At 31.9% G+C, this 21,979-nt stretch overlaps 2 protein-coding genes across 5 annotated transcripts; one reads left to right on the top strand and one right to left on the bottom strand.

Annotated features, from left to right (window-relative positions):
• The first annotated feature begins 9,763 nt into the window (after nt 1-9,763).
• On the top strand, nt 9,764-13,103 carry LOC127903947 (UPF0496 protein At4g34320-like). The gene is made up of 2 exons (XM_052449853.1): nt 9,764-9,888; nt 11,772-13,103. Exon 2 carries the CDS (start codon nt 11,787-11,789, stop codon nt 12,909-12,911), a length of 1,125 nt encoding a protein of 374 aa, XP_052305813.1. The 5' UTR covers nt 9,764-9,888; nt 11,772-11,786; the 3' UTR covers nt 12,912-13,103.
• A 491-nt stretch (nt 13,104-13,594) lies between these two features.
• On the bottom strand, nt 13,595-17,777 carry LOC7456394 (probable 1-acyl-sn-glycerol-3-phosphate acyltransferase 5). Of its 4 annotated transcripts, XM_052449873.1 has the most exons (5): nt 17,612-17,777; nt 15,654-16,287; nt 15,307-15,437; nt 14,418-14,845; nt 13,595-14,273 (listed from the first exon to the last, which is right to left on the bottom strand). In XM_052449873.1, exons 2-4 carry the CDS (start codon nt 16,223-16,225, stop codon nt 14,442-14,444), a joined length of 1,107 nt encoding a protein of 368 aa, XP_052305833.1. In that variant the 5' UTR covers nt 16,226-16,287; nt 17,612-17,777; the 3' UTR covers nt 13,595-14,273; nt 14,418-14,441. The 4 variants fall into 4 exon arrangements, with proteins under 4 accessions (XP_052305833.1, XP_024463807.1, XP_002313814.1 ...); XM_024608039.2 differs by lacking the exon at nt 13,595-14,273 and having other exon boundaries at nt 14,387-14,845; nt 15,654-16,302; XM_002313778.4 differs by lacking the exon at nt 13,595-14,273 and having other exon boundaries at nt 14,387-14,845.
• Nucleotides 17,778-21,979: the final 4,202 nt, after the last annotated feature.

Genomic DNA, 21,979 nt, shown 5'->3' with positions numbered 1-21,979 from the left:
TTAGATATTGACCAAATTAAAAAATACAATACAATCAATCTATAATGAATGATGAAATTAAAAACTAATAAAACTTTACTAAAAAAAATCAAAGAAAAAAATAAAAATAAAAGGAATAAGGACTAGATTGAAAAATATATATATAACAAACCATGATGGAATGATGAAATTAAAAATAAATAAAACTTTTATAAAATGAGAAAAGATAGAAATTATAAATAAAAAGAATAAGAATTGAAGTTGAAATACCAACAATAAAAAAAATTAAACTGTAATTTTGAAGAGAATAGAAAGAACAAAAAAAAAAAACTCCTTGATGACAAAACAAACCACCAATGCTAACATATAACACCTCCCCGCAAAGAAAAGGACTTTATAATGAAAGAAAATTTTTAGACATTATAGATGCCGCACGTGTTGGAGAGTGCGTTCACGCCGCCCATCCTTTTTTTTTTTTTACTCAAATACCAAGATGCCCCTAAGCTAATTAAACAATAACAATAATAACAGAAAATAACTATTGTGAAAATGGCGAAAAAGCTCATTGACTCTAATTTTATATTTTTTTGTTTTCAATTTTTTTTTATTGTTTCATCATGCTTTTTAATTATTTATTGTTTTTTATACTTGGTTGAATACCAAATTTATCCTTAATTGATATTATAATAACAAAAAAATATTGTGAAAAATATAAAGATACCCCCTATATTTGTTCTAATTTTTTTGGTTTTGATAATATTTTGATCATTTTACAGTGTACTGAGATGGAAAAAAAACTCATTCCTGAACAGTTTGGTAATCCTATGAAAATAATCTAATGCTTTTAAAAGCTAATGTTAAATTTTCCGGATAGAAAAGCAAAATCATTATTACAGCATTCCATTGAACAGTGTAGATAAGTCTGAAACTCGAGTGTTTTTTCAAGGCCAATTAGTTTATTTTATTACACACAGTAGCTAGCTTCACCGTTACCAATACGCTATGTAGCGGTGAACAATAGCACCACATTTTTTTTTTTCATTTCTTTACTTTTTTTTTTTTTATTGACCCGTTAATGCGTAAAATGGTGGGAAAGTTCCATCCAAACCCCATACTTTCCATTTTCCTTTTTAATAGTCCCTGTAGTTTTGGTATTTTATATTCTGGTCTTGGAATTTATTTTTTACCAATCCAGTTCTTGAGACAAGAGAAAATAAAGAAAGTCATTAAATTTTAATAGAAGAGAGAGAAAATCATCAATTGATATTTGACAATGAAAAAAGTTAATTTTTGTGTTAACAATTTTATTTAATAATAAAGTTCAATGATGGTTGTTTTTTCTTGAAAACATTACTGAGAAGGCAGATTTGAGCCCAAGAATTTCTTCCAACTCTTATTTTATTTTATTTTTTTGGTTTCTTAACCCATTTTTGGGTTAATTGACGTTACTAGTGGGTTCATCTAGGTCTCTTATGTTTTTATAGGTATTTACAAGCAAAGAAATAATTAAAAAATAATTTTTCAGGTTAAAAAGCCATTAATTTCCTCTAATGTCCTGGTCACCTCTGTGGTGGTAGCAGACCACCCCCTTAAGAATAATAATAAAAAAAAACAATGCCTGGGCCCTTCAGCTTTTTTTAGTGGCCTGGGCTCGTGTGCACTTGCATTTTTAGTTTAGTTTTTTTTTGAATTTATATGTAAACATATTATAAAAAATATTCAATTTTGTAACGTTTCTTAGATAATATTATAATTTTTTATAAAAAAATTGTGCGCTTAATATACTAAAAAACCATGGATATTCAATTAATATAAAAATTGTGATTTTTCAAGTTTTCTAATATATTTTGTATATAATTTTATCACATTTATAAATATTTTTGTCTTCAATTATATATAAATTACTGGATTTTTTTTGGTTTTGTAATTTAAATTTTCTTTAAAAACCATATTAGATTATTTTTTGGAAACAATATATGCAATATTTTTGCAATTGTATGCTTTTTTATTGTATTATTAAATAAAAGATTGTTTGAAAATACATAAAGTCAGGTTAGGAGTTTTAAAATTTTACTTTTTAAAACGAGTTTAATGATAATATCAAAAAATTTACATTCCTTTTTTATGTTTATTTTTTTTTGTCCCATCTATGGTATAGTGCGAAACAATAATATATTTGTTTTTTAATTAGTCTTTGTATTTTTTTATTAAATAACAAAAAAAATGTTATTGAAACCAAATTAAAGAAACAGAAAACATAATTTCTAATTCTATAATTCTCTACCAAATTGGAAAACATTAAAATATTGTTTTTAAAATTCTGTAATAATCTTGTTTGATTCACCGGATTTAATTATGTTCATTTATTTTATTTTTCTAAATAAATCAAGCAAGACCTTTATTTCCATTAAAAAAAACTAGACTAAAAGACATGTCTGCTTAATTTTTTATACATAATATTTTTAGAAAAAATAAAAAACAAAATAAAAACTAGAAAATAAGGGGTGTGGAGATAGAGAAGGGCAGAATCCTGTGTTGTCGTGCCCGTCAATATAGTATTTCCACACTGCCGTAGAAATTGAAAAAAGCAAAAATATAGATGGTGGATAGTATTGTTTAGCGTGGGGTAAGTAAGAGAGATCTGCCCTGGGCCAGGTCCAATATTAACGACACCTACCCCGAATTCAAAGATGGAAGACGAGCTATTGTTTTCCTTTTATATTTTAAAAATTAATTTTTATATATTTTTAAATTATTTTAATATGATGATATAAAAATATTTTTTTAAAAAATTATTTTAATATATTTTTAAATATTTTTTTTAAATTGCTAATCACTATCACAGTGAGGCGCAGATTCTCACACCTCCAATCAAACAAACTAGGAAAGAACCACAGACAAATAGTTAAAAAATTTAAAAGTTTCACAAATTCCCAAATTCTTGAAAAAAATATTTATCCAATTTAGTTTAGACTTTTTAATACCGATTTAGTTTTAATTAAGTTTCAAATTGTTTTATGTTTTCATTTATTTTTATTCTAAATTAAATATACAAAAAAAAGGTGGGTGATTTTTAATTTTGTACCTTAGTAACATCCGTGGCATCATTTACACCTTTTAAAATATAACAATTACATTGAAATGTGGTTATATCTGATCCAATTTCCTAAAGCTTGGGGATTGAAAAACCTCCGTTCCATAATTAAATGGATCGACAGAAGGAATATTATAAAAAGAAGAAGAAGAAGGAATAGATTGATGATCATAATGAAACTTTACAAGGAGCATTGGTTCAACTGAAACTATAATTAATAAAAATGGATCGTTAATGGTCACAAATCTTAAGAGATGAATTGAAACTTACTTCATCCAACATTATTGTCACTAGGAAGGTGGGACGCGTGGAATTAGAGATGAGAGTACTATCCTATTCCATGTGGTGCAGGATAATTCATTGTGACCTCTATCTCATCTTGGAAAAAAACCCTAGCTAGTTTTGGAATTTGGGTTCTTAGATTCATGGAAAATTGCCTCACAAGCCATAACAGATTATTAATGTTGTTAAGCACAAACTTTGTGAAAAGAAAATACAACCAATTCGATAATAATAAGGACATGATTAATTTTCCCATTACACGAACGCATACATGATCATAATTAACTTGAAAAAAATCAGAGATAACATAACAACGACAACTAAACATAATCGGGCTGGTCATACCCAAAACAACGCAAACAAAGAAAAGCAGATTGATCAGGGAAAACAACAAAACATATTAACCAAGCATGCATGCGGCACCAGTTACAGTACTGTTCAGCGCATTTTATTTGCAACTGAAAGACCCCGCCATGTTGCACTTCGCCGGAAGCTGCATTGCCAAGTTGGGATCTATATTATTGTCAGTTAGCATTTTAGGGTAGTTTTTCTTGAAAAAGCAAAGGCAGCTCAAGTCAGCTTTCTCTAAAGCCGAGCAGCATGAATATGATGGTGGAAGAGGGTTAACACCTGTCTGCACTGATGGCTTACATGAAGCAAAACCCTCTTTGGTCATGCCGCATAAGGTGACCTGTCCTTTTGCCGCAATGGGGTTGGACACCAGGGCGAAGGCCATGACCAATGCCACAACGACAAGCTTCTTTGTGCGTGCCTCCATAACTCTCAAAATGTCGACAAGCTACTGATCTCTTTCTTGTCTCTTGTTTTGTGGAGTTGTGAAGAGAGCCAATGGTACGTTAGGACTTATATAGCAATGAAGATACGAAAATAAATGGCATTGGGGTCATTGGGCACAGATTTAACAAGGCTGGGACCTTAAAATCACGGAGCTGGCGGATTCGCAATACTATGGTCCATCTGGGTCACGGGTGCTCATTGGTATTCGGTGGCGAAAAAGCTTATTGGATTTTAGTGGAAATTTTGTACATCTAGCTGAGTTCTTCTTGTAGTTTATGAAATGGCTTTGTGCAAACATGCATGCATGTGACGATGATGCGTAGCCATTGCTCACCATCTATATGAATACAGAAAACAGCCAGGACCAGCTAGCCTTCTATAATACTGGACACGACTCTCGTGTCCATTTAGATATAGGTTTTGATCATGTGAACTATTATTATTATTATTATTCATTCTAATGTCATCCCAAAATAGACAGCAATGGTGTCAGGGATTACAAACAAGCAAAGAAGGCCGTGATTAAGTGTACAGGCTGATCAGGATCAAAGAATATGGTACATAAGAACATCCTAACAAAAATTGGCCTGAAGAGTACTCCGCGCAGAGGAAAGAAAGAAAAAAAAAACATTAATTTTCCAAGCACTTCACAGATTAAATTGTAAGAAACGCATGTTTTGATGTTTTTATTGCGTGCGCGCACATGTACAGGGTGGGTTTTAGTTCCTGCTTATTTTAAAATGACCATCGTTAATTAATCTCTTTATGTCATCGATCATTAAAGAAGACAGTACATTAAACTAAAATATAATAAACATTAATAAAAAATAAATTACTTATTTAAAAAAAAAACTAAATAGTGTGAACAACAAAATTATTAATAAATTTAGCATTGCCCGTACGTAAATATCTAAAAAATACTTCAAATGTAAATTCTTGAAGGTTTTTTTTGGTGTTAATTTGGACATGCATGTTCATCAAATTCCATGATTCAGATGGTCACATTTGCCCCCTCAACATTCTCGTGACTAGATTTTGCATACGTGTACTGGGAGATAAGATAAAGCAAGGCAATAAGAATCCATTGAATATATATATATGCTTTCCGGTTTTTCTTTCTATCTTGTCTCTATTTACTTTCTCTGAGAGGAGCTAGCAGACAATCAGTTTTTATGGATTAGATTTCTTGGTATTATATCATATTTATTGCCTATCATGTAAATAAATTTAAATATCCATTAATTATCAGTTTTGGATACCTTTATGTATATTCATTACTTTACTATTATTTATTATTCAAATATAATAATTACTCAAAAAATACTTAGCTATTCGCGAATTATATCTTGTCAATATTTGTGATTAAATTGTCAATGGAGGAAGAAAAACAAGGTGCAAAGACTCAAGAGCATTTATCCACGAGGGTAAAAGTTGATTGGCAATGAACACCAGGCATGTTTGTGATGGTCCACATGTTTCTTGGTAGTCAAGTCATCGAATATTTTGGGTAACTTTTAATTCAAACTCCCATTAATCGTGATATTGATCGATGATGTCTCCGTTAATTGTACTTTACAAGAAAATGATAGCAGTAGCTCACAACTTAGCAATCCCCTGCTCTCAACATACAGCCCTAGCCCCCAAGTTGAAGCAACGTACGTAACCGCCCCACATAGCGCGCCTCTGTAGCATTCTGTGACACAGGCATCATATGTTGAGCCGATCCATAATGCACAACGCTTTTTACTCTTTTTATCTATAAATTCGCCCTGGTCTTATAGTGGGATGTTAGTTATAATTTTGCACTGTAGGTGTTGCAATGCTGAGCTCACCATCTGTTCATACACAATGCTCCAATTTCAAGCTGCTGCTTTGATTTAAATTTGTCCATGCCCAAACTTCTGTGTAAAGTTGCAACAGTACCCCCTCTCTCTCTCTCTCTCTCTCTCTCTCTCTATATATATATATATATATATATATATATATATATATATATATATTGAAATATCAGATTTATATTACAACTTGCTAACAAGTGGGCTAGCTGTTTATCTTGATTAATGTACACTTCGGCTGTCTCTGCACTTCCATTATTGCGTCCAAAGCATGTTTCATGCATGTTCACGTACACTTCCATCTATTATTAATGACAGCTTAGTGATGGTCAAGGATCATGAATAAACATGCGCAAATGTTGTAGACGTTGATTTGGTGGGCAGTACTTCTCGACGTTTGCGAGGTTTAATTTACCTTTGCAAAATGGCTAGAAGATCTCCAAAAGGATTTAATATAATAGAAATTAACCAGTGGAAGAGATTGATTGATTCTCCGTCTATCAGCAATTCTCTTATGCTAATGTGTGACCTTATCTCTGGGCTGTGCTTGGCACGGACTTCGTTGAAGTGCATGCACATCACTGTGTTTTAATGGAATCCAGAGATTATAAATATTTTGTATTTAAAAAGGTGAAACTTTTGCATTTGATGCCCACCTATAATTCTCTTTTCTGGAGTACTTAATTTGAGTATATATGTTTGAAACTAATTCTACGTGATTGAATTCAAATTTCATTGATAAATAAATTTAGTTTATATGTTTGAAAAAATTAATTTTTCTTTTCTAATATATCATCACCCTCATTTTATTTCTTTAAATATTTCTCCATATGAGATATGATTATTTTAGAAAAGCTAGTTTTAATATTAAATTATTATTCTTAGTATGATCTAATTTATTTTTGTATTATTTTAAATATTTAAAATTCAATTATTGAATAATGGTTATATTTTATTGAAACATCGAAATATTGATCAATCTGATTAAGGGGATTTCAAACACAATATTAATAATTCATATTTATAGCATCAGGAGTCCACATTAAAGTGTTAATTAATGAGCTTTTTGCACGCTACTATCACCACGCAGTACTTTATAATTTTTATCACTCATTGGTCATTAGCTACAATCTTTTTTTACAAGTCCTCTTTTAATGAAGTTAACAATAATAATAACAAAAAACTTCAAGGGCTGGGATAATGACTAGGTATATATTTTTGTGTATATATTTGATTAATTTTTAAGTATATAAATCCACCATTATCTAGGAGAATTTATTAAAAAAAAATTAATAAAGCATGTCGATATATATAAAAAGTGCATTTATAGAATCACTCGGGAAGGGATCTTAATCATCAAATTAATAAAAGCAAGTTTTTTTTTTTATGTTATAAATAAGAGATTTGAACTGAAACCTCTCCCAGAGAAAGAAAGCAACATTAATATCAATTAATTAAGCCGTAAATCATTTAAAAAGAAAAGAAGTTAATATTTCATACATCACACTAGATAGATGTTATATTCATGGAATACAATTCATTTTTTTGGTGGTGAAATAGTAAACACGCAAGACTCAAAATCTCATGCTAAAAAGCGTGGAGGTTCGGATTCTCTTTAAAGCATAATATTGAGAATGCTCATTGAATGAACAATTCAATAAGAGATTTTGGAACGAATCGATATTGATACCGATTCTATCCGAGATCTATTATTGATTGAAATAAGGCCGCGGATCATGAAATCTTGGTGATCTTTTCTATCTAATAAATAATGAATGGGGAGTCTACTTTGAAATCATCAGCCCTGGAACCACCCCTGAGTCTATATCTTTAACAAAAATTATATAATAGTAGATTAATACAATAAAAACCTCTAGAAAATGCCCGTTCATAACCCAACAGATAAAGTATAATACATAATCTGTTTTAGGGATTGACAATTTACTCATTCAGTGACTTTGACACTTAAATTTTTTTGAAAGATGGTGGTTAAAATATTAAACAAATTTAATTTGATAATAGTCATCTTGATTCGAAACTAATAATCAAAGGGAGATTGCCATAAAAGAAGAATTAAAACTGGTAATTTTTTCATTTCGAGTGCAGATCGATGATCAATATCTTCTAAAACTCAATTAGTCACTAGCTAGAATGTAAACTCGATGCGTGATAATTTAGAACTAAATTTTCACTGTTTTTAAATCTTAAGAAAACAATGATTAATAATAATCATATATACTCGAAAAAAGTAGAGAAAATGAAGTTCATTGAGATTGAATAAATTAATAGTATTCTATATTTATGTTACATCATCTCAATATATACACCCGTGACCCATCACTTGTGTGTTTTCCTTGATGAAAAAAAATAAAAAATAAAAATTGCAAGGTGAGAAGATTACACTTGATCATATAAATTATATTGCTTTTGGTGCTTGTTATTTACAATGTAAAACTCTAGACTTGTAGCTTATTGTAATCAATATTTTTCCAAAATAAAGCGAATGAGATTTTTAATTTGAGATGAGTTTTTAATGATTTTCATTATTAATTTCTTAATGATCTTGAACTTTTTTTAAAATTATTTTTTTAATAATAGTTTTATTTTCAAGTTAATTTATATCTATTTGATAATTTTAAAAAGATACTCCTCGACACAGGCTTAATATATATATATATATATATAGAATTCAAAACCAAACATAGTTCAAGAAGCTATGATGATTTAAGGATTATTTGATTGGACGGTTCAACTTATGTTTTATTAAAATTTATTTTTTATTTAATTTTATTAATTTTTTTATATTGTTTTGATACATAGATATAAAAAATATTTTTAAAAAATAAAAAAAATATTTTTTTAATATTTTTTCAAATAAAACTACTTAAAAAAATTATCAACATTTACAAACCCCGTAATAAGTCAAGCAATCAATTGCTTCCTTATCAACAACTGCTAGTTATATACTTGTTCGATACTATGATAGACATGCAGAGGATGTAATATTAGTGTGATAAAAAAACAAAAATGAAAAAATTATAATGTCAGGTGTCTTGTCAAGGAAAGCAACAAGGAGTCGCTAGGCACGTGACTTCAAGAATCTGTGGAGACGTGGCGTGAAACCATTTTCAAAGTTTCAAAAAGGCGGTAACCAATGCTTAACATACACTTGTCACCGTGTGACGCGTCTTCTCGAGAGTTGTCACCAGAAAACCATTTCTCTTTTAATTCGGCTCCTGCGACGATCCTCTCCATCAATAACTTCCCTGCTTTTGGCGTAATTTACGGTCTAAGCCATTACGAGATGAGTTTATTCTCTTCATTTTTTACCTGGAAAAAAAACCGAAGATAAAGGTGTTGGCCATACGATCATGAAATCCGAGCATTCAAACGAGTCCGATTAGGAAAATAAGAATCTGTAATTTCTTTTCGTCAGAAAAAAGAGATATTAAATTAAAATGATATTAATTATTTATTTTATTCAATTTGGTTTTCAAAGAAACATATTGTTTATGAATGGAATCAGATTTTGTTTCTAAGCAATATTGTTTACACACGCCACCCACGGTAGACAACAGGAGAGCATCAAACGGTTAGAAAACAACGTTGTTTTTAAAATAAATTAAAGGGAAAAAATGAAACCAATAACTGCTTGTCTTATTGTATATATTTCTTCAAATATCTTCTATGCAGTTCTAGAAATATGGAATTTCTTGGTTCACAAGTCACGAGCTAAGATCTGACGAGGCTTAGGATTCAGTATAAATAGGTAGTCTGATAGAGCTGCCAGGCATTAATTCAACTAACTACCTAGCTAGAGCAGCTCTTTTCCTTGTAATCCAACATCGAAGCACAGCTTTACAGAGGTTGCTTGTGTTTTCAAGAACAAATTAAAATCAGGTATTATTTTAAATTTCTTGTCGATCATTAATCTCATCTTCATTCTGCAATTAAAACCATAAGATTCTGATATCTATTAATGGCTACTTGCAAGATTCAAAAAAGGTTCCCTGCGCGCCATGAACAGAACATGGGGCCGGGCCGGCATCGATTTATCATAAATAAATATTTTGTATGCTTAATTAACGATTGATATATTTCATAATTTCAATGTTCTGGTGTCTTACCATATACAGTTAGTCCAGGTCAAGTAAAGCGTCACATTTTACATTGTCAAAATGGCCAAGAAAAATATTGATTGAAAGAAGAAGAAGATTGGCTTCTTCCTTCTTTTTTTTATTATTATTATTATTAATGTGGGTGTCCGAGCAACTTGCATGTACCTCGACTAATCCCACGAATCCTAAAATTAACAATCATGTAAGCCTTCAATGATTATCATATTAGCAACCATAAAAGGATCAATCCTCTTGATCTCAATTTTTTATCATTAAACTACCTACTAGATGGTTAAGATAGGCTTTTTCTTTAATCAACTAGGTTCTGGCTCCCATTTGATCAAAATTCTTACACAAACTGTTTAATTCTCTTGTTATCTCATGTGTCACAAATATATATATATATATATATATATATATATATATATATATATAACAGAAGATTATTTTGAAAGCAAAATTCTTAGGGATCAATATTCTTAGGAGCGTTAAATCAACGACAGAAAACTAATAGAGTTAAATCATAAATAAAGCATGTGATTTTAATGCCTCGAAACTTAAAGGTCAAGGATGGTATCAAATCATGTACACACACTTCTGGTTTTATTTTTTACTTTTTAAATATAATGGATTAAGAAAACAGAAATGGTTAGTTTAGGATTGCATTTAAAACTAAAAAAGTTTCAAAATTTAATAAAATATCATTTTAAAATAATTTCTAAACAGTACCTCAAAATCTAAAACACAAAAGCCAACAAAATAGGCAATTTGGTCATTTTGCAAAATTGGAGCATCTAACTCTTAACTTGTATCCTTGTCACGGCCTAACTTAATTCACATGAGTGGCATTGATTACATTTGGAACCTTTTCAATTAAAAAATTAGATATGAAATAACTCTTGAGTCAACTACAGGTCTCTCTTTTCTTCGGTAACCGTTGCTTTGCGCGTGAAAACTGTAAGGAGCTTACCAGGAAGAGATAAAGCTGGAGAGAACATTGCTTCCCGCGTTTTCCATGACCCAATTTCTTATAATGCCATGCGTGCAAGCTATGCTAAAATCTTTCAGAGCTATAATCCACCACAATACACACCGCTAGCTTAGCCACCCCTCTTCCTTATTTCTTGGTCCTTGATGGTTTTAATTCTCTTTAAGCTTCTTCATTCTTCAATCACCTCTACTTCTCTTTAAGCTAATTTAGTTTTCTTCTCTTTTGCTTTATGTTATTAGTTTGCTTGCTTAAAAAGAAAAACCCATTACCTTTTTGTCAAATCAATAACTGGCCCCTGTTGATTCAAAGATATTCTACTTTGATTTGTCGACAACGGGTTCAAAGGCTTAAATTAACTTGTAGTTCTTTCTTATCTGGTTTTTGTTTTACTTGGTCAGTTTCAGAGCCTTGAGAATCTAGCTCTCTTTAAGAAGTTTGTAGTGGTCTATGATACTTTTTAGTCGACTTTGATTATCTATGGTTGTATAAAGCTTGCAACTCTTTGTTGGTAATTTGGTGGCAAGTCTTTGTTTCTTTATATATAATAACTTTGCTGGGGTAGGATCTTCTCTTTGCAGAGAGGTATAGTAGTTTTCATTATTGTTAGGAGAAAGGGAAGTTGCAAGAAGGGACTAAATTGAATCAGGTTTGTGTTTAATTCTTGCTTTGTTTAGATTTGAATTGAGGCTATGGGAGGTCATGTGAGCAAGAGGCCAGCTGAAGCATCATCTTCTTCTATCAATCTCAACAACAATTTACAATACACGACTGGATTGAGCTCTTACGAGGCTGCTTGCCTGCTTGACAAGGACTTGCAGTCCTTTGACACCACCCTCCAAGCTCGGACCAATCATGTCATCAATACTCTTGCTGTCGGTGTTGAGGTCCGTGCACTTTCTTTTGATTCCTTGAAGGAAGTCACAGAATGCTTGTTGGAGATGAACCAAGAGGTTGTTAAGGTTATCTTGGAGTGCAAGAGAGACATATGGAAGAATCAAGAATTGTTTGAGCTTGTTGAGGAGTATTTTGAGAATAGCTTGCAGACTCTAGATTTCTGCGCTGCATTGGAGAAGTGCCTAAAGCGTGCCCGCGATAGCCAATTGCTGATTCTTGTCGCGCTTCAGCAATTCGAAGAGGAAAGTGAGGCAGGAGGGAGTAAGTATGTGAAGACCTTGGAGGAACTGAAGAGTTTCAAGGCAGCAGGTGATCCTTTCACGGAGGAATTCTTTCAAATCTTTCAATCTGTGTACAGGCAGCAGATAACGATGCTTGAGAAGCTACAACTTAGGAAGAATAAGCTTGACAAGAAGCTCAAGTGCATTCATGCTTGGAGGAAGGTTTCAAGTATAATATTTGTAGCTACTTTTGCTACTGTATTGATTTGCTCAGTTGTTGCTGCAGCCATGGCTGCCCCTCCTGTTGCTGCTGCTCTTGCTGCAGCATCATCAATCCCATTAGGCTCAATGGGGAAGTGGATTGATTCTATGTGGAAGAATTATGAAAATGCATTGAAGGGACAGAAGGAGGTGATTAGCACAATGCAAGTTGGTACTTATGTGGCCATAAAGGACCTTGACACCATTCGGGTTCTAATTAATCGCCTGGAGATTGAGATTGAAGCGCTAATGCAAACAACTGACTTTGCAATTGAGCATGATGCTGTGAAGCTTGCAATAGAGGAGATCAAGAAGAAGCTGGGGGTGTTCATGAAGAATGTCGAGGATTTGGGATTACAGGCTGATACATGCAGCCGTGATATCAGAAGGGCTCGGACTGTGGTTCTGCAACGGATCATTAAAAATCCCCAAAACTAGAAGGATAATGATTCTTGATACTTTCAACTGGATAGTTGTTGATATTCTGAGATATATCTGATTCTTAATTGTGTTCTGTGATAATTATAAAATACCCATTTTCTAGTTTGTATGATTGATTATTGCGATTTCATTAATGTTCTCAAGTAATAACTTGACTGCCATTGATGTTTAGGCAGCAACATTTTATTAGTTTCCATTCTGGCAAATATTAGTTCATGTTCATTAATTATTTTCATTGTGACCATTGATTTCTACGTTCAATGTATACCTGTTTCTTGCTCGAAGTGGAACGACAAGTTGGTCCCCTATCTGTTAAACAGTGACGATGGCAATGAGCCAAGCTTATTCAAAATGTTTGACTGGTAGCTGTTGTCCAGTTCAGAACCTCTCTTTCTGCTTTGAAGGTTTCAATAACTTCAATACACAAGACATTCTTGGGCTACCCATTGAGTTTAGTCACCCCTCCTTTTTTTTTTCGGCTTTTCCTCGCAATTCCCCTGTAGAAAGTATGTTCACACAACTCTCTAGAACCTGACAATGCTGAAATTTCTGTGTTGGAGTGATATTTCTTTCTAGATACTATCAGATTAGACCGCACGGAGTCCGTTCATGTAACAAAAAATTCATGCAAGTTTGCAACACTTGGCGTACAACTCTCCCATCATTAACAAAGGCGGGACTTGTGTAATTGACTGGAAATTTCTGGTGAAATTCACTTCTAACTTGGAAAGTCATCACACATTAGAAGATTCATACAAGAGTAAAAATAACAAGGCAAAGTACAAGGCAAAGATACTTCTATCTTAAGAAATGGAAAAGGGCATGCGTTGTGATTTGAACGAATGGGAAGGAATAAAATTAGGGAGCGATGAAAATTCTTCATATGATCAATCAGACTTCCTCCAACGTGTGAATAGGTCATCTTAAGAGGAAATTCAAGTCAATCAGAAGTAGGTATGGATTCTTAAATGGCAAATGAACTGGTCAGCGTAAAATTTTGTTTTCTTTCCTGGGTGAGTTTTCTTTAATCACCACCAACTCCTTTTGACTGCATAAAACCCATCCAACATCACCCCAGCTCTAATGTCATGGTGGCTAGCGCACTGGAAGTTTTTGAGGTGGCAAATCAAGATGCATCACCGCACGAAAGTGGAGAACAGACTCCACACAAAGGTGGCATTCTGCTATGTGACGTGAACTTGAAAGCCAGTACCAATAAATATTTCTAGGCATAACATGAGATTAAGCTACCCAATATGAGCAGAGGCTTACAGCATCCTTCTCCGTGCGCGCGTGCGCGCAATTTTGAAGATCTATACAAAAGGCAACTGGCTTTTTAAGCCTTGCTACACCACTCACCTGAAATAGGAAAATAAACGCCCTTGAAACGTCGGATATCTTTTCTAAACCTGGAACTTCACGAGGCACTTAATAATTTGAAGGGTCATAAGTGAAGCTCTAGCAACCAAAACTTAGAAGACGAATGTATGAAATTGAATTAACCTGCAATTGATGTTCTATGCCACCTTATAGCAGTGGCTTCGGACGAACATTGAAGTAGGTTGCAGATGACAGGTAACAACACACTAAAGATACATAAATTTTGAACCAAACTGATGAAAAGATAGTGAAAAATGTAAATGTGCTAATCAACATCATTAAGGCCACAAAATTTACAAGACACTTCACTGTTGAAAGATCCCCTTCAGTTCCTTGATGAGGAAAATGGCCTTGCAAATAAAAATCAGAAAGTAATTGGTCCTTCAGCTGGAATGTATTCGTCAACCATGCAGAAACCTCCTTCTCGGATGTTGGGATTTCACCAAGGGCTATTCGCCTGACATGAATATGAACTTCTGAAGGGTTCACCCCAAAGACATTGTCCAACAAAGATGGGCATCGAGGTTTGTAGCCAATGGTCACGTCATAAACTGCAATGAGTACAAGACAAACAAGTAGACTATAAACAGAGAGAAAAGATCTATAATGATCTAAGAGTTTCGAAGTAAAATCAAGAGGTGTAATATCACATCCCTGTAAGTGACTAGCTATTCAGCCAACCAGGGAATTACCAGTACCTGAACAAGCTCAGCCTTCAAGTTTTATACTATGGGAGCTCAGATACATTTATTTCTTCTATAAACAACAAATATAAATGAGACAACATCATCTTATCCTTGCAGGCTGATTAAGAACACAGGAAAAAAAATATACAGGTACATTTTGGATTCAAATGCCTTTCATTCTCCTCCTAAAGATTGTTTCCTAATTTTTCTCTCTGTTAATTTTTCTATATATACCTTAATCAAAGGAGTACTTTCAAGTTTTAAGAAGCATAAAAGAGCTGCAGAGACCAATATTAGCAGTAAAGCATAGAAGAAAAAATAGTTACCTGCATCCAATGAACCCCTCAAATCTTCCATGCAAGCATAAAACCCTTTTGTCTTTGGTAGCAGCACATTGTTCAGGATAGGCAACCCATGTTCAGCTGCGTATTTTTTACTCCTTATACACTTCTGCTCACTGCATCAAAGAACTCAAAGATGTAAACAATATGACGAGAGTTGCACAAGAACGTTACTGATAGCACCATAGTATGCTAAATAAGAAATCCTATAAAAGGCAGGACACCTAGTCTTGAAAAAATTTAATGCACTGTGTTGATAACTTTGACCAGAGGGGGAACACAGAGCCTTGTCAAAACATTCAAAAAAGGAAAAGGAGAGAGGAAGAAATTACGTGAAATCTGTTCCTTCTGGGAAAAGAGCAAGCCAGAGGGGATCCCTGGGATCCTTAAAACTTGAAAGCATTTGGTGTATGTTTGATTCGTCAACCTCCCACTTCCTCTCCACTGAGATAAACTCCAAAATGTGGAATCCCCAGCCAAATACAGGTAATTTCATCAAACTGCTCTTAAGGACATATCTAATGCATCCCAAACATCCCTTCCGCAATGCAAGGTCCCACAAGTACATCCAATCAACCTCAGTTCTGTGGTTTGCAATAAGCAAAACTCGTTCCCTATCAGGAACAATCTCGCCAGAAAAAATTACTTTGGTTTTATTAATCTTTTCAAAGAGAAAAGGCCACAGAGCTAACCAAGAGCCAAAGAAAAAGGATGTTACTTTCCTGCTGCGATGTATGCTGACGAGTCGCAACAGAACAGCACTCACAAAGCCGCAATAAACCAATGTCATAAATGCTGTCAAAAGTAGCACCAATAAACATACAACTCCCCTGATCAGCCTTAGAGGGGTCAATTCACGATAGCTTTTTCCACCATCTGAACTAAAAGCTCCTCGAACTTCCATATGCTGATAAACCTGATTATAGCCTCCCCTTCAAAGGTTGTAGTGCCACCTAAGATATTCACCTGCTTAAAGCACCACTGCGGGGAAGTTTAAGTCCAAGAAGATCTTAACTTGCCAAATCTCCAAGTTCAAAATTTGAGGATGGTATAAGATGGGGTGTATTCTTGCCCTAGTGGGTGATATTAAAGCTATGAAGTACCAATCAGAGAATGAATGGAAAGAAGGAAAAGAGAGAAAGGAAAAAAAAAGATGAAAAATCCATATAAGAAGTAGGTACTGATATATTTTGGAGCAAATTAGCACTAAATTTACCCTAAATGAGTGAAAATCAATCTTGCTGTGATAACTTCCCAGAAAAGTCGGCGAGTTGCAATGCCAAATATAACACATTGAATAACAGAACCATGGTAAGCTAGACAAGAAAAAATGCTCGTGCTATAACAGCTAAGAGATGAAATGTAACTCACATAATATTTTTAATAACATTGATGTTATTAACCGTAAAACCCCTTTAGTTACCCCTTTAGTTACATCCAACATCCGTTTCTTAAAACAAACTAGATCACAATGTTCTTTCCTACAATCATCCCAGTATCCCACCACAAACAAAAAAATAATAATAAAATCTATTAACAAAAATTGATCAAACCTCTTACATAAATGGAGATGGCATAAATGAGTTAACAAACACCATTGTTTCCAAACAACAATTAATTAAACCTCTTACATATTAACTAAGATCCTGTTATAGACTTGTTTGTTTAATAACTTTTTTCTCTCCTAGTTTCTGGTCAAGTTAATTAATAATAACATCATCAAATTTATGATCGATCGAGAAAATTTAAGAAATGCATGAAAGGGGAAGCAGCCATTTTCTTTATTTCCTTCTTCCTTGCAAATATACAAAGTCCCTCCCTGGTTGCAAACAAAAAGTTTTTTTTTTTTTGATAGATAGATAAGAAAAGAAGAAGAAAAACTCTTAAAATAATTACAATAATCCCATCATTACTTAAAAACTAGCCATGGAACTCATTATTGATGAAAATTGGAAGTTTTTAGGTTGAGACGAATGGAGCGAGGGTAAAAATGTAAAATGCCACACAAAATCCTGTCTGGTTCCTCGGAAAAATCTAGAGAAAACAAAATGTGAACTCAAAAAAAAAAAAACGCAAGCTTTATAGTTTATATCAAAACTCAGCTTAGCATTAATAACTTGCTCTTCAAACTTAAAATTAAAGAAAAATAAAAAAGAATAATAATCTTTATTTATTTTGGAGCTTCGAGCATTGAATATGATCAAGAAACTGTACAGCATTTTCTTTAATTAATTTTCTGGAGAACCAAACAAATGTTGTAAGAACAAGAAAGGAAAGTAGTGACGGTTACCTGGTAAATAAAATTTACAACGGTCGAAAAAAACCGATGCCGGAGAGACGGGGAGAGAGAGAGCGAGAGAGTTAGAGGTTTCTGTTGGGATGTTCTGTGCTTTTGCAGTGGTTTCTTCGTGTAATGATAACGAGTGCGTGAAATGGAGTGAGAGGTGGTGACGGTGAGAAAATGAGGCTTTGTTGAGTTTATAAATTACCTATCTTGCCACTGCCTTTGGCCTTTTGTGCTGGAAGGTTCGGGCCCCGTGAAAACGTGGTGAAGCTTCGATTATTATTTTTGTAAAAAAAAAAACAACAACAAAATCTCTGATGTAGAGAAAAGCAAATACAATAACATAAGATTTTTAAATAAAAAATCATACAAAGATTTTAATTCATATTTTAGTACTAAATATTTTCTCCAAGTAGTTTACGTTTTAGAGCAGCTATTTAAACAAATTTAAAAAATCCATCTAAATAGATTAAAAAGCTTTAAAAAAATAAAAATAAAAATTATAGTTCTAAATAAATTTTAAAAATAAAATTAATATTTAATTTGAATATAAATAAAAAAATTCTTAAAAAATCTTTCTTTGACTTTTGAATTTGCATAAGTCTACTAGACTGGAGTGGTGTTTAAAGATTTTTCTTGATATGATAAAAAATATAATAAATAAATAAATTGAATTCATATATTTAAATAAAATAAAATTTATTTTATTTTGTTTTTTATATTACCTTCGTTACCTTTATCTTATTTGTTCGAATGTTTTTTATTTAAAAAAGCTAGATAAATATTTTAAAAATATATAGTTTTAATACTAATTTTTTTATTTAGAATTGTAAATTACGAGGGGTAATGTTGATTTATTTTTATAATATTTTTAGAGATTGAGTTCTATTTAAAATTTAAAATTTAATATTTAATATGGTTTAAAATATAAGATTTTATTAATATTTTTTAATTAAATTTAATTCAGACCGTTTCAAATATGGTGAGATAGAATTCAGTTGTCATGAACCGCGGGTGAAATAATATAATTTTCTTAAAAACTAAAAACTTTCAGCTAAGAAAAAACCGAATTTAAATTACAGGACGATTGTTGGCACAAATAGCTATTTTGTATTTTTCGAGAATCCTCAGGTTGCGTAATTGTTGGAAAGCATTTTCATACCATTTTTTTAATATAAAAAAAAATAAAAATAAAAAGAAGATGGAATTCATTAATAGAGGCTCCAAGTTCCAGGCAGTACGCAAGTGAGGGGCCCAGCACCCTTGGTTTAAGGCAGTACGCAGGTGAGCTGTCTCGATAGCTCGAAAGGAAACAGCCCAGTACCGAGGGGGTGGAGAGCCACGAAAGACATCGGTCCAACCCAGCGTCCACGTGCAACTCCCTTTGCATCTAATTTGGTACCGATAATTTTTTCGGTTTCGACAACTCGACCCGAAGTCGAGAGGTTGATGTCTCACCTCGAAAGAAAATGAAATGAAAACCTTTTCTTTTTTTCTTTTTCATTAGAGGAGAGAAATGAGAGGTTGGTTTCATAAAGACAGCTCGAATTTGTTTACAGCTCAGTTACGTCAAGTTAACGACATTTGATTTTACAGAATTTTCTGAGGAAAAGAAAAGGAATATTCTATCCAGTGTCTTAAATCTGTAAACTCGACTCTATTTACAAGTGCATCGAGGCAATTAAACCTAAAACTCCCTCAACCAAATGTTAAACATGCAATTGCCCACGTATTTTCATTTTGATGGTTTTACATCGTTAACGAACACTAGTCGTGTGGCCAAAGCATGAAAGCACTATAGTATTTTTCATTATTCATCCTCTCATAGATCCCTTTGAATTAGAGTTGTCAAATTTTAAAATAATTCTAATTTGATACTTGAACTTTTTTTTACACAACTAAACCCAAATTAACATCCATTTTCATATTTTTTTCGAATGAAGTGTTAAAATGAAAGATAGAGGGTTAAAGTGTAAATAGCATGTAAAATAGATGGTGTCTTAGAATTTTACTTGACAAGTGTAAATAACTTGGCTTATTCATCACCATTTTTTTATCTTCATTATTTTATAATATTTTTTTAGTTTTTCCTCTTTTTTTCTAAACACTTTTTTAATGAAAAAAATGATATATATATATTTTTTTGCACTTGGGATACTTATCAATACTTGGTCTATTTACACAATTCTTTTTGTTTTTATCATCATTCTTTGGTAATTTGTTTTTGTAATTTTTCTTTTTTTTCCTTACACTTCTCTCTTGGCTAAAAATTAATTTGAGATCTTATATGCTTTTATTAACGCATGTGGTTTTTATTTTATTTTATTTTATTTTATGTAAGCATTAACTTTTTGATTCACAATTATAATCATTATCACATTTTCAAACACCCTTTGAGATTAACACTAACATTAACATAAACATTATATAATGGAAAACTCTAAAATGTGTGATGTTTTAATCGTAGAGATAACATTGTGTTGCACTATTCACACGCTCGCATATTATGTTCTTTTACTGTGTATTTTTCTCTTCATGCTTTAGTCATCAAACCTTTTTCTTTTAGCAATTGACCCTGAATTGAAGGTCAATTTCCTATAAGTGATGATTCGGAGGTTTGAACAAAAAATACACCCCGGTCTTTAATCGCTACAAATAAAATAATTTAGGTCCATTTGAATGTTTAAGATTCTATTTTGGTTCAAAACTTAATTTTTCTTATATTTCAGTCCCCGGTTAGAAGGACATGTTGAGTTTCGATACTAGAGAGAGAAAATCAGCATTTGTAATGATTCTGATCACCAAACTTGTTGATCCTAGTACCAACTAGTTGTATCTAGCGAGAGGAGTTCCACTTAAGTGTTTTTAATCATTGAAATTGCCTAGACAACCAGTTCTAAACTTGAAAAGAGTTTTTGTTTCGGTTGATTTTAGTTTTTTCTTAATGTTTTTTTATGGTTATTAATGAGTGTATTAAGGTATTTGAAGTTTTTTTTTTGTGGTGTTTTGAGTCCAAATAGGTTTTTTAAACAAAAAACCTTGATTTTTCGATCACCATAATAGTCAGAATCCCGGAAATTTCAAATGACACATCATTTTTTTTTCTTAGAAAAAAATAAGGCGGAGTCATCCGTGCTTTCAACTTTTAAAAAAATTTAAGGGTCCACGGGCATGCCCTTTCCTGATGGCCCATGCCCATAGCCTTTTTTATTTTTTTTATTTTTAATTAATATTTTTTTGGCTTGTCTAACCTTTTTTACATGTTTTTTTTTATTTTTAATTTAAATTTTTAATTAATATGTTTTTGGCTTGTCTAACCTTTTTTAAGTAGCAATTATTTTTTTATTGTGTTGTATGTATTTAATTATTGAAGAGGGTGGCGTGGTTTATCTTTTTTTTTGTTTTATATATATTAATTTTATTTATGGATAATATTTATATTACATGCAACCCCGCACAATATTGCTTTCCTTTCTTCTGTTTAATCAATTTTATACGTGTGTCATTTCTATTATCACTTGATTCAATAAATAATTGATTTTAATAATTAAATTCTTCAAACACAATCAGATAAATAACCGGTGTTGTGATATTAAATACTTTGATCTATATTTGTCTCTTAATTTTTCTATTTTTTTATCCGTCATTAATGAAAAATTTTCATTTATTTACATAATTGGTTCTAGATTTATTTGACTAAATGCATGCATAAGTTTTTATGATTTACATTTATGAATTTTTTGTCATGCAAATAAACATGTTGAAAAAGTCAACATGTTCAATTATTTTACCAGTGGAAAAAATATTGAACTTGCGATAAAACACGGGTCAAATTGTTAGTATATACTAAAAGATACATGTTTTTCACCTTCTTTCATTTTCAAACTTATCTTTTTTACGGTTGAACCCTTCCATGCCCTACTTAGATAGAATTACACTTAAAATCATAGAAAAAAAATAAAAATAAAAGATTGAGAAGTAAAGCACAAAGAAAATACACAACTCAGTGCAAATTCATAATTATATTTTATTTTGGTCCAAAAATTCATCTTATTAATTTCCAGTCCTTGAATCTAGGAAAAGAGAGAAATTTTCAAGGGAAAGAAGTGAGAGAGGGGGAAAGGGTTGGTTGTCACGGTTTCGGCAACCAAGATGACCAAGCTTGGTGTCAATGAGTTTTATTAAATGAGAATAGTTCAATGATACTTGATTTTTTTTACAAACATGCCTGAAAAAAAGAATCAGATTTTATTTTTAATTTTTTTGATTTGATTGATTTTAGTTTTTCAGGGTGATTTTAAGATTAATAAATAGTTTAGAAAATTTACTTATTAAATATTTTTTAATTAAAATATCTTGAAAAATAGATTTTCA

The sequence above is a fragment of the Populus trichocarpa genome, unplaced genomic scaffold (genome assembly GCF_000002775.5).
Source record: "Populus trichocarpa isolate Nisqually-1 unplaced genomic scaffold, P.trichocarpa_v4.1 scaffold_502, whole genome shotgun sequence".
Classification (NCBI taxonomy): Eukaryota; Viridiplantae; Streptophyta; class Magnoliopsida; order Malpighiales; family Salicaceae; genus Populus; species Populus trichocarpa.
Note: the sequence above shows the minus strand (reverse complement) of the source record. Positions and strands in the feature narration are given on the sequence as shown.